This window comes from Spermophilus citellus, assembly GCF_964194105.1.
Source record: "Spermophilus citellus genome assembly, chromosome: 1".
In the NCBI taxonomy this organism is placed as follows: Eukaryota; Metazoa; Chordata; class Mammalia; order Rodentia; family Sciuridae; genus Spermophilus; species Spermophilus citellus.
The window spans coordinates 154,235,689-154,248,696 of NC_138182.1; the positions used below are offsets into that span (position 1 = coordinate 154,235,689).

At 32.3% G+C, this 13,008-nt stretch overlaps 1 protein-coding gene across 1 annotated transcript in view; it reads left to right on the top strand.

The window, feature by feature from the left end:
• Positions 1-4,569, top strand: part of LOC308657466 (CMP-N-acetylneuraminate-poly-alpha-2,8-sialyltransferase-like) — a gene marked incomplete at its 3' end in the record, with an annotated part of 50,948 nt that extends 46,379 nt beyond the window's left edge. The window contains exon 4 of the mRNA XM_081309191.1: positions 4,272-4,569. Coding sequence (XP_081165317.1) covers positions 4,272-4,569 — 298 coding nt within the window. The remainder of the gene's footprint in view (positions 1-4,271) is intronic.
• Positions 4,570-13,008: the final 8,439 nt, after the last annotated feature.

The window sequence follows — 13,008 nt, forward strand, 5'->3', positions numbered from 1 at the left end:
ACAGAAGGAATGGCTGCTAACTGAAACTCAAGCAAACATCAGCATCTTAAAATTGAGGATAACTAATGATTAACTGAACATTTCTGCCTTTTTTTTGGCTATTTGACAACCGACTGATCAATCATAATTGTTAGTTGAGCAGAATCCACAAACACTGGGAAGGAACACTTTTGCCCATTGCAAAAGAAAAAAAAAATGGAACAGATATTTTCTCTTCCTTGTTTAGGCAACAAGGGAATGGAATGTGGCTAACTGTAGTCCAACAAGATATTCCTGTTTATGGCCTTAGATAGTGAGAGAAAGGTTCAGGGACAGCAAGACCCAACAGAGTCCTAGACATAGGGAAATGGCAGAGTCAACCACATCCACACCTAAAAATGGTTTGTTAATGTGATCTCTTTAGTGATTTCTTTTGTGCAACCACCCTTACAACAAATCACTTTTCTTTCAAATTAGCCAGAATTTATTTTTGACTATTGGTTACAAGCATACAGAAGAGCTAAGAATAGAAACAGGAGAAATATACAGCACTGAAATTTAAGAAAGAGAATACAAATTAAATAAAGAACAGTTTAATAATTGATCAATTTTGGAATAAAATTTGACATTGTAGCTTTCAGGTTTTACTTATTAGGTTTCATTGATATTGCTGATTATGATTTTTTTGTACTGGGGATTGAACCCACAGATATATAACCACTGATAAACATCCCCATCCCTTTTTTTATTTTTTAATTTTAAGATAGACTTTCACTAATTTGCATAGAGTCTCACTAAGTTGCTGAGGCTGACTTCGCACTTGCAATCCTTCTGTCTCAGCCTCCCCAGCTGCTGGGAATCCACATATGAGTCACTACCCTCAGGGGCTTATGGAATTTAATAAATAAGGAAGTTAACTCACTCAAAATTATTATTGAACACCTGCATAATGAGACTACAATAGTGAATTAGAAAAAGTAGCTGCCTGCACTATTAGGACCTGCATTTTGTTGTCATTTCAGAATTTTCTGTTATTTTCTATGTTGTCTGAGAACAAAAGTTAGAGCTCTATTTTCTACATTGCTTAGTGCATGTAATCATGTGTTGATTGCCAGAGGCTGTTAAACTCTACTTTTAATTGAGAGGAAAAATACTTTCTGAATTGTCTTTATGATGTCTTACATTTTCCCCATTCACTCCTCCCGTGTTTCCTTTTGCCTATCCCTCTATTTTTTTATCCTTTCCTGAAAAACAAGTCCTGACTTGTAATTAGTCAACCACTCAAAACTAAGTAGGCTCCAAGGAGAAAGCTGATAAAAGTGAAGCTTGAGCTTGATAAAAAATGTGAATTAGCAATGAAACAATCCAACTGTAATGATTTTCCCTCATCCCCAGATTCTTGTCTGTTGGTGTGCTGGAGTTAGTAGTGATCGTATAGGAAAGAAGGTTTTGTTGTTTTTGGAAAACTGATAAATTAGACCTTACTTAATACATTGCTTTATATAATAGAAGATACTTGTATTTGATATTACATTGAAGTTAATTAAAACTACTAATGATTTTCTAGTATCCTCTTATCTGAGATAAAACTTACAGTAGCCTCATCGTTTTTAGAAATATCTGAGTTCCAATGGTAAAGGAATTGCCCTCCAGCAGTAACATTTGCTCATTTGTAGTTTTTCATGATGGACACACTTTTAATAACAGAAATCTTAAGAAGACAAAGAAAAAAGAGGACATATTCCAATCTGTTTGCTTTAATATTAAACTTAATAGGCAGTCTTCTCTCCTCAGTCTTACTTAATATATTTCTCATCCAACACCCCAACTTTGGGGATGGGTGCTTATAGGAAAGTGAGGAAGGATAACCTTCACCTTTACCAACCAGGCTTTCAAAGCAGATGTTAGAATCCATAAGGTGATAGAATTTATAGCCACATATTTGGGGCCATATTCTGTATATTTTTGCTCTGACACTTTCTCTTCATTACCATTGATTGATACACAAGGCTTAAAAATATGGACTTAAAAATCTCCCTGTAGTAATTACAAGCTATGTAATCTTGTGTAATTTTCCTGCAACTCAGCTTTCTCATCAGTTGTAAAGTATAACAACAATACTTCTCTCTCATGAGTTTTGTGAGAATTATATGTGATACTGCTTGCAAAGGCACATAATAAGGGCTCAAGAAAACTTGGCTACAATTCTTTTTGCAATCATAACAAAACATTTTAGTTGTTTTATATGTGAATCATTACATTATGAAGATTTAATTGGATGGCTTTATTCTCCTGAACACTTGAGCCACATTCTTCTTTTTTAAATGCAGTTTACCATGTCAAAGAATTATTAAAATTTCCATACTGCCTATGGAATAAAATTTGCCTTCTTTAATAATTAAGATATTTGCAGTTAAGCTCCATCAGCTACTAAAGCCCCAATTTCTAGGAGACTGAAACTAAATTCCACTAAAATGGCTTACTAAATGTCATAAAGGCTGGGCTTTCTCATACTGTATCTCAAAATTATCTTCTTTGACATGCCTTTTAACATTCCTTCATGCATTTCAAAGATTTACAATCAAGATAGATTATAAAAGAAAAAGGATGATGTAAAAAGGATCACTTTATTCTAGCAAGCACTATTAACACAGGGAAAGGAAATTTGAGGGGAAATTCACTATTGCATTTAATTTTTTTCTATAGCATTTCAGTGTTAGTCTCACTTAAAGCAAAAAAATTCCAAGAAATATTTTATTTTTCAATTATATCCCAATAAACAGAAAAGAATAATTATAATCTCAGGTAAGAAATTTACCTGATGTCACACATATATGGATGGCAACATAGGTGACCCAAATGTTGCTACTAGAGATGACTAAGGACAGAAATGTAATCGGACACTTTTTATTCCTAAAAGTTGTACTCAAGGTTGGATAAAATTCTAAGTGTATATTTAACACTTTTATTTGATTTAAACACCTTATACCACTCATTGGTATACTTCCCCCCATTTCCCACTCCCCTGAAATCTAAGTGACTTTGCAGGTGTAGTGTATTTGACAATTAATTCCACTTCTGTTTTGACCTAAGTCTGTAATGACATAGTCTGACATATTTCTCAGCACAAGATCTGTTTTGTAAAATGAGTTTGACTGTTTTTCATTCTGTGGATTTCCCTAGAAAGTATCTGACAGTATTCTTCCCACCCTTGCCTGTAATGTAAACAAACCTGGGTTTGTGGAAAAATTTCCTCTTTTGTTAAGTCACATCATTATTTTCACAAAATGTGGTGTTTGTATTCAATTATAACACTGAGGATTTTATCAATGTTTAAGCAGTCATAATATATGGTGTGTGTGTGTGTGTGTGTGTGTGTGTGTGTGTTCTTGTTCATCTGGTATACTGAGAATGTAAATCTTCAACATGATTTACATCTTTATTTCTTGTAATTTGTTTACTACCTAATGCAAGACTACATGTAAATCAACTTCTATTCCTGTTCTTTATGTGTCAAACAGTCTTATCAAGTAGTTAGTTAACATTTTGGTAACCTATTCCATCAAAAGATCTGACGTACAGACATTAATCTAATATTGTAGGTATTTAAAACCCTTTGTTTAGTAACTGTTTAGAATTGGGGACAGTCATGACAGAATGGCTTAGTATAACCTGGCCTTGCTTTAATGTGGGGTGTTTGAGACTAAAACCTAGGTAAGAAAGACAAAGCAGACTTTCTTCTATATGAAGGTTTGTGTGAAGATGACTATATAGATATTTTTCCCTCATTTCTAAAGAAATCATATGTACAAACAAAGCCAGTTAAAACTCCAGTCCTGGAGCCATTCCAAACCTGATTGTCCTTTTCTTTCATAATCTCCATGGCCTTGGGCATGTTTCCTAATCACCTTTACTGCGGTTCATCCTTAAATATATAGATAATTCTATTCCTGACCTCATCCAAAAATGGTTGAATTCTATCATATAGTTTAATGAAAATAACAGTAAAAATATTCTTAGACAACAGATTGAATACAAGTGGCAATTTGAGTCTTATAATAGTAGTGTACATGCTTATTGGTAGCAATATTTTTGAAAGTATGGTGACTTACTGAAAACATAATTTTACCAGGCAGATTATCTTTGGAATTTTTCCTTCACCTGTTGAAAAAAGAAGAGGAAAAGAAAAAAAAAACACGCTTGTTCCTCATTCTTCTTTTCATGTATGTCATTTTATGAGTGAATGTTTCATATTTATTTGTCATTTGTCCATTATTTTTTTTCTTCTTCAGGTGTAACCTAGCTCCTGTGGTGGAGTTTGCTGCAGATGTGGGAACTAAATCAGATTTTATTACCATGAATCCATCAGTTGTGCAAAGAGCATTTGGAGGCTTTCGGAATGAGAGTGACAGAGAAAAATTTGTGCATAGACTTTCCATGCTGAATGACAGTGTCCTTTGGATTCCTGCTTTCATGGTCAAAGAAGGAGAGAAGCATGTGGAATGGGTTAATGCATTAATCCTTAAGAATAAACTGAAAGTGCGAACTGCCTATCCATCATTGAGACTTATTCATGCTGTCAGAGGGTAAGTGACTGGAAAGGACTAGTCTGTCCTTGGCACAATGGAACACATAACTAAACATTTTTGCTAGACAGGAAGGAGACTCAGTAAAATCTCCAAATTAATATATGTTTCCATTATTTTATAACGGTTACCCTGTTCACAATCATGAATTTTTGTTTGTGTACTTACTATTTTAACTCATCCTTTTCTAATAAAAGCAAGCTGTTGAACCTGGCACTTATTTATGTCTACTCATGAACAAACTACAGATTTTTATATTTTTCTGTGCTAGAGTAATAAGAATTCATAGTAAAATTGATGAGTTTAGGATAACAAAGCTACAACAGAAGTGCTAAATGACTAGTGGATAATATCGTTGAAACATAAATGTTAAACATATTTAAGGAGCAATTAAGTCCCATCTGTAGACCAAGAGGCCTACTACTGAGAGAAAAGACTGACTGAGATAATATGGCTTAACACTTTACCACAAAGTCACAGATGCCAACTTCATGAATTAAGTCAACATTTCCCTTTTATTATCATAGGCTTTTTATTCTCAAGGAAAAAGTATAAGAAATGATCTCTTGCTTAGAAGTGACAAGTGACCAGAAGGCCAAATTCAGTCATAAAACCCATAAGCAGATAAGCAGTTATGTTTATTTACTGAATGTATGTATGCTGAGTGTCAGATACTGTCAGCACAAAAGTGAGGATCTCACTACTTAGATGCATAGGCTTCATGGTAGAAACAGAGGTGTATACAATTCTAGCAGTAAATTAAAGGTGTGAATTGTCCCTCTAGAGGGCTTAGCATTTTGAACTGAACTTTAAAAACAGCAAGGCATTGTTGGGCAAAAAAAGGAGAAAGTGAAAGTGAGAGAGGGAACCAAACAGAAGGAAATATCATTGCCTCATTAGGGGAAACTGACACAAGGAAATGATTAGGTGCACAGTAAAGGTATGGAAAAATGGAGTCCATTGTGGAGAATTGGAATATGAAGTTGGAAAACTAAGTGGGAATATGGTTGGGCAGGGAATTAGTTTTATCCTATATAAACACAGTATCAATTTGAGAAGGTACACTTTTAACTGCAGATTCTTTTAAGAGAAGTAAAACACTAAAATTGCAAAGGCCAACTAAACTTTTTGATTAATTTACTCATAGGTTAATGGAGATGTAGTACAGAAGCACTGAGCATGACAGGTTCAGGGGATCAATTAAATATAATAGAAAGAATTCCTAAAAAAAAGACGGTGTTCCAAGCCCAGAGTTAAAAATAACTTCCTTTATGTACTGTAATAGACAGGAGGCTAAGGTGTTTTGTTTTATTTGTTTTGGTATTGAGATCCTTTCCTGCAAGGATTTCCCCTTTCCTGATTAAACCTGCAGATAATTTTTTGTATTGTATTATACTTCACACAGTTAAAGTCCATTTTTATAATAAGATCATGGTTATTCAACATTCAACTCTTTGTGTTTGAAAATTTCAACAAAATAAGATAGAATGTGTACATTTGGAGGGCAAGTAACTGTCATTTTTTAAATTCAAATGTTTTATATTTAAATTTTGACTCTAAATATGATATATTCTTATCAAAGAGCAACTTTACAAGTGCATGTAGTAAGAACACTTTTTTGAGATGACAAAGTTGAGTATTATTTGGTTCTGAAAACAAACTTGGAGAAATTACTTTTCAATTTTAGAAACACACATTACAGAGATAGATGCATAAGTTTAAAACCAAATGCTATGAGTAAGTAACGCCTAACCATGGAAAACAAAAGAAATACTTTAACAGTATGCTGAATGAATATTTTAGTTTGCTAGATTCTGGTTAATGTTTCACGATTCAAAATTAAAAATAAAAAAGCAATTAAGCATGAAATCAGAGACATGGTTGAACTAGTGTACTTTCAATAAGGTAAGATCCAGGTAGAATTAATAATGATGAACAGTGGGTTTATATAGGCATTTACAGATGTTTTGCTTTGCTTGGCTTTGCTTTTTTGAGAAAGAGTCTATGTTGCCCAAGATCCCCTTGAACTCCTGTGCCCAAGCAGTTCTTCAGCCTCAGCCAATGGAGTACCTGGCATACAGGCACATCCCACCACACCTGGCTTAGACATTTTGAACAGTAAAACTTGGGGATTCTTTGAGTAATTTTCCAATACTCTTCTCTTATGCTTTATGTTATCTGCTTTTCTTCCATAATCATTTACACATAAAGTACAGTGCTGATCCTTTGGTGTTGTATCCCAGAGAAAAATAGTGTCAGACTCTGACTACTGGTGAAGTTAATAGCATGCTTTGTTTTGGTTAGTTTGTTTAGTTTTTTTAAACAGACTACTACTATTACTACTACTACTTCTTCTTCTTCTTCTTCTTCTTCTTCTTCTTCTTCTTCTTATTATTATTATTATTATTATTATTATTATTATCTTTAATGTGGTGCTGGGGATCAAACCCAGTGCCTCATGTGTGCTAGATAGGGCAGAGGTGTTTCAGGGGAAGGGAGGGGGCATGGAGTCATATATGATGATGGAATGTGATGATTATTATTCAAAGTACATGTATGAAGACACGAATTGGTGTGAATATACTTTGTATACAACCAGAGATATGAAAAATTGTGCTCTATATGTGTAATAAGAATCATAATGCATTCCACTGTCATATATAACTAAAAAAGAACTCATTCCACCACTTTCTTCCTTTTATATATACATACCCTTCCTTGAAGTGAAGGGATAGAGTTCTGAAGTATAGCCTAATGTTTAAAAGTAGCTCCAGAGTGGCCTATCCCTTTTCAAATGAGATAGAATTAAGTACTTATGTGCGTGTGAGAGGCTATTTTATTTATGAAATTATTGAAACTAATATATTTATGCATACAAGGTAGTATTTCAATGTAATATGTGTATGCTAAAAAGCTATTAGAACTCTAAAAAATCATAGGACGTGTGAACACCAATGTAAAAGAAAATTTAGATGAAACGAAAGCAAGGGCGAACTCCCATTAGACTGTTTTTTAAGTATTTGTTTCATATCTCTTGATTTATCACTCTGAAGCCTTGTGGTTAATACTGTTAAGAAAAAGTTTCATATCCTCTGTTGATTACTGGGAGTTTTTTTGATTCTCATGAAAGGTTAGAATACCAACTCATGCATTTCAGGGTGGGCATGATGACAGTGCTTGAATGTCAAGACCTTTCCAAGTACTGCAACTGCAAGTGGAAAGTTTAGGTGATAATGAACATCAAGATTCCCAAACACAACAAGGATCATTTAGGTTATTATCACATGGTCCAGTTTCATTATTTCAACTTTTTCCTCTGAGAATTGCAAATGCTTACTAACTTTAAACACTCATTTTATTTTTTTAAAGCTCTAAAAATGAAACCATAAAGTGTAATGGCATTATTGGATTAAGATTAAATGTATAATTCTTTGAAAGTCATATTAAGGGAAATAGGAGGAAAACTATATAGATAATTTGTGATTTAAGAATAGTCTTGCAAAATAGTGAAAGGGTAATTTAATGGACACAAATAAAATATATATTCATGAGTTTAAGAGAACACATTAAATCCATGATGGATTGGGACCTTTTTATAGTTTCTTCTTTGAAAGCCCCCTGTGGTCTATGGTTTTTAAAGCATTTTGTGAAGAATGAATAATTACAAGATTTAAGAATACAGAGGGCACTTTGAAACTTCATAATTACTCTTACATGCAACAAAAAGAATATGTTGTACATTTATAATAAAATAATCAATGTACAACTCAAAATCTCCTTTAAAAAACTTTTAACTGGGTCTGCAGATGTAGCTCAGTGGTAAGCCTTGAGGTTCAATTCCCAGCATCACAAAGAAAACAAAACAACAACAAACTTTTAACATAGAAACAGTTTTATATGATGTTAAATTACTATTGAAAACATACTTCAAGTCAAAATATATTTTAAAAAATACTTCATTATGTAAAATTCGTTATATTTTTGTAATTCCTATATTTTATTTATAATATCCAAGTAGTTATGAGTTTTTTAAGTGGAATTATTATTCTTTGTTTTCTAATTTTCAACATGTTAAAACAAAACACAAAAGCAAGCATTACACAAAGTGGAGCCTCAGTTGTACTACCAAACAATCAGAATTAATTTCTTAAGGATTTTTCTAGCAGTTAGATGGATAGACTGATAAGAATATTTTAAATTTCTATATTTATAAAAGTAAACATGTAGTTATGCTAGTAGTTGCACAAGTATATTCATATGTACTCTTCCTCACTTTGTTTATATAAATTGATTTGTTGTTTTCTCAACACTTAAAGATACAGCCCAATCTTTACAATGGAAAGTTTACCCCATTGCTTACTTTTCTGTATTTAGCCAGCCAGTTTTTTTTTTTTTTAATTTTATTGTTGGTTGTTCAAAACATTACATAGTTCTTAATATACCATATTTCACAGATTGATTCAAGTGGGTTATGAACTCCCATTTTTACCCCGTATACAGATTGCTGTGTCACATCAGTTACATTTCCATTGATTTACAAATTGCCTTTCTAGTGACTGATGTATTCTGCTGTTTTATATTAAACCCTATTTTGTTGTTGTTGTTGTTGTTTAGTATGATTTATTTTTTTTTTGTAATAAACATTTAACGGGAAAGAGAGCTTAAATATACAATTGTGGTTTTATCAAATTTATACAATAACAGTATTTTTTAAAAAATAAAATTCAAGTATACTCATTATAATAACTCTAAACAAAAATATATATACATATATATGTATATCTGTATACATATATATGTGTGTGCGTGTATATATAATATAATATATAAACATATAATATATATAATGTCATATGTTATAATTCCTTTTCAATTACAATTCCCTGAGCTAATGATAGTTAAAATTTGCACTATATTTTTCTATTCTTGTTGTCTGTGCTTATGTACACATATGCCTTTACACATATGTATCTACAAATACATTTACAGTATTTTTTTTTTCATTTCACAAATAAAAAGACTTTAATAAATGTAGAGGGAGATTTTTTGCCTAAAATCAAATATTTAACTTTAGGAGATTAATTGGTTTGAACTTTGATCTCTTTGTCATAAGTTTTGTAAAAAATATGTTAAAACATTTATATTTGAATCTTTTTGCTCCTGGCAATTATTTTAGTTATTATTAATTATATAAATTACAATGAAATATTTAACTCAATTATTTCCTAAGCATGCATGTCCCCTAGTTCATTTAATACTAATATAATTGTCCTATTTTGTAACAACATTATATATATTAATTTGTTTTAATATAATAGGGCTTATGTTATCATTGAACAGAGAAACTGCTGCTGTGTATTAAACAGGATAAACACTTGGAATGAGAACTTCCATGTGATTAGCATCTATTCCTATCTGCATGCAATGTCCTGAAATGTCATGACCATTATAATGATTTTAAAGATGTCCAATATTTTTGCAAACAAACATCTTCACCAGAATGACTTCCAGCAGGGAACAGTGACACACACTGGTAAGCTGAGCAGCTCCAAGAGGTTGAGGCAGGAGGATCACAAGTCCAAGTCCAATGCCAGCCTCCAGAAAAGTGAGGCACTGAGCAATTCACTGAGACCGTGTCTCTAAATAAAATACATTATAGGACTGGGCATGTGGCTCTGTGGTAGAGTCCCTGAGTTCAATACCAGGTACCAAAAAAAAAAAAAAAAAAGAAAAAAGATTTACAACAAACATAATAATTCACTGCATATTCAATTCAGTTCACAGCTAGTTTTAAAATTTTTATTCTATAGAAATTTATTGAATACAGTTTACTTATTCAAAATAAGTTTTATTTATTCAATACAGACTTTATTCTGTGTGTGTGTGTGTGTATGCGGCGCTGGGGATAGAACCCAAGGCTCACATATCTTTATCTTTTTGTGGAGAATATATGTAACTCTTTGAAAAATCTTACAATCTTATCAAGTTGAACTGAATGACTACAAAAAAAAAATGTTCAAGTATATGAAATCAATTGTATAACTTTTTTATATTTTCTTGGAATTAAGAATTTTCATTTGAAATACTTGTTAACCACATAATTACCTATAGCAGTGTTTTCTAATTTGGGGTTCATATATACATTTTGAAGATTCTCAGAAAACTTAATTTTTATATAATTCTTTACAAATAATTCATATTTTTGCATACTACATATTCCACCTACATGCACATATCTTGCATACTACATATTCCACATACATGCACATAATTAGAATATTTAATTTTTGTGTCATTTTTTACAAATACATTATGTTTTTGGATATTAAAGCATTAAACTCTTTGCAGTTTTATGATTAACACAAAAACACCATTTCTCAGAAATTCAGTTGAGTTCATCTTTCAATGTAAAACTCTGTTTTAAAGTAAGATGTTTTCCCTATGCCAAACTAACTTCATTGAATGCCATGGACTTGCAGAAGAATTTGAATCAGACTATTCCCCAGTAGAGTCCCCAGTGAAAATATAAGCCAACATATATCATCAGTAGACTTCAGGGAATTGAGTTCATTACAGTCATTCAAATAGATTGTTTTGGAGTATTGAATCAACTCAAAGACACATATGGAAAAGCAATTTTAAAAACAACTTTGAAAATGGAAATATTCACTCCAAGTGTTTTCTGAAAATGGCTTACTTGCTTTAAAATTAGTCTTATGCTAAAAACATTTCCGTATAGTTTCTATTTTGACCTATGAGCAACACAGCTGTAAAACTTCTTCATAAAGCATGTGTCCTAGTTAAATGTTTTTGACTATTGAGACACTACATAGGAGGTATTTTATGCCATCAGAAACACTGCTACTGTATTTCTTTCCCTAACAAGAGGACTCCTATAGGTACACTCTGGCCCTCTGCCATTCTAACCTACAGGGTCAAACTTGGTTACCCTCAGACACAGTAGTATTTCTTGCTAATCCCTCTTGTTTGAATTCCATTGTAGAATGTGATCCTGTAAAGGACCTTGTACCTGAGAAGACATTCATACACATATGACTTTTACATGAATTCCTGTACAACAGCTTGCAGGATGTCTTTGTCCAATACACCTTCCAATTGTTGGTTATCTCCACTGAGTTGAAAACTCTTTGCAAAGCTCCCAGAATTTCTTTGTAGGAATGATAAAGCCTTAGGGCACTTCTGTGACACTGGCATATTGGCTTCTTCCTTCTCTACATATATCATTTTTATTCACTCCTCAATTTCAGTTTGAAAGTATTTTCCAATTGGGCACAATTTTTCACTCTTTGTATTTTCACTTAGATTGACTTGGCTGTTCTTATATTCTTTTCACAAGTGATACATGATTCTCTTAGAGCAGTGATCAAAATATGTCATTGTTGCTCATATTCTTCCCCATGGGTAAATTTCATGAGAGCAAAGACCGATTTATTCCTATCTGCATAAACCTAATAAAAAGCATAAATTTTCTGAATATGCTATGTTGAAATCTGTGCAAAGGATGGAGATTAGAGTTGTTCAAAAGAACAAGGCTATGATAAAGTAAGACTGTGATGTTTAGCTCAGAGTTAGTCTACTTGATCTATTAATTTTTAATTAATCTAAGAATCAGTTTTTAAACAATATTAATTTAACATGATGCTTTCTAGAGGAAAGTGATTACTTCAAACACACTAGCCAGGGAAAGAACTTGATTTTTCACTACTTTTTTTTTAAAATTTCAAGGCTGAAATTCAGCAAGTAGGACAAAGGCTTATACTGCTATATTCAAGAGCTACAGGAAAAAATCATGAATTCTTACCATGAGTTATATTCACTATATGCTTTTGTTCTATGATCTTTATGCTTTTAAGACTCACTTTTCTAATGAATGGCAGAAAATACATAGTAAACCTCAGAAAACCCCTTATATCTTTGACCTTTCAGGAAAAAAGGGGAAGACTGATCAATAAGAACATTTTCTATTGAGTTAATCTGCATAAAACAGTTGTAAGTCCAGCTATTCAGAGACTTTTCACATATATTAAAATAATTAATTGTGAAGTTAAAGTAAATGGCAAATATATTTAATGCAGTTTTAGACAGCAAGCATGAGTAGATACTTGAGTTGCTGAGAAAGGTTATTGAATCAGGAATCTCATAAATCTTTAAAAAGTTACAGTTTCTTGTCTCCTAGAAATAATTTAGATGTAGTTTAGCTTGACAGAAATAGTTTAGATTAGGTGCTTCCTTGTGATTGATCATAATCAATCAGCCCCTGATGTGGTTGACAATATGGTCATAGCCTCAGGCCACAGCTTCCAAATTATGGCTACTGATAGTTGTAATGCCAGCTCAATAGGCCAGTAATAAATAAAAGAATAAGGGAAAAGACTTGAGGCTAGAACACTAGAATTATCATGTAGGTAACAAGCTATTTATT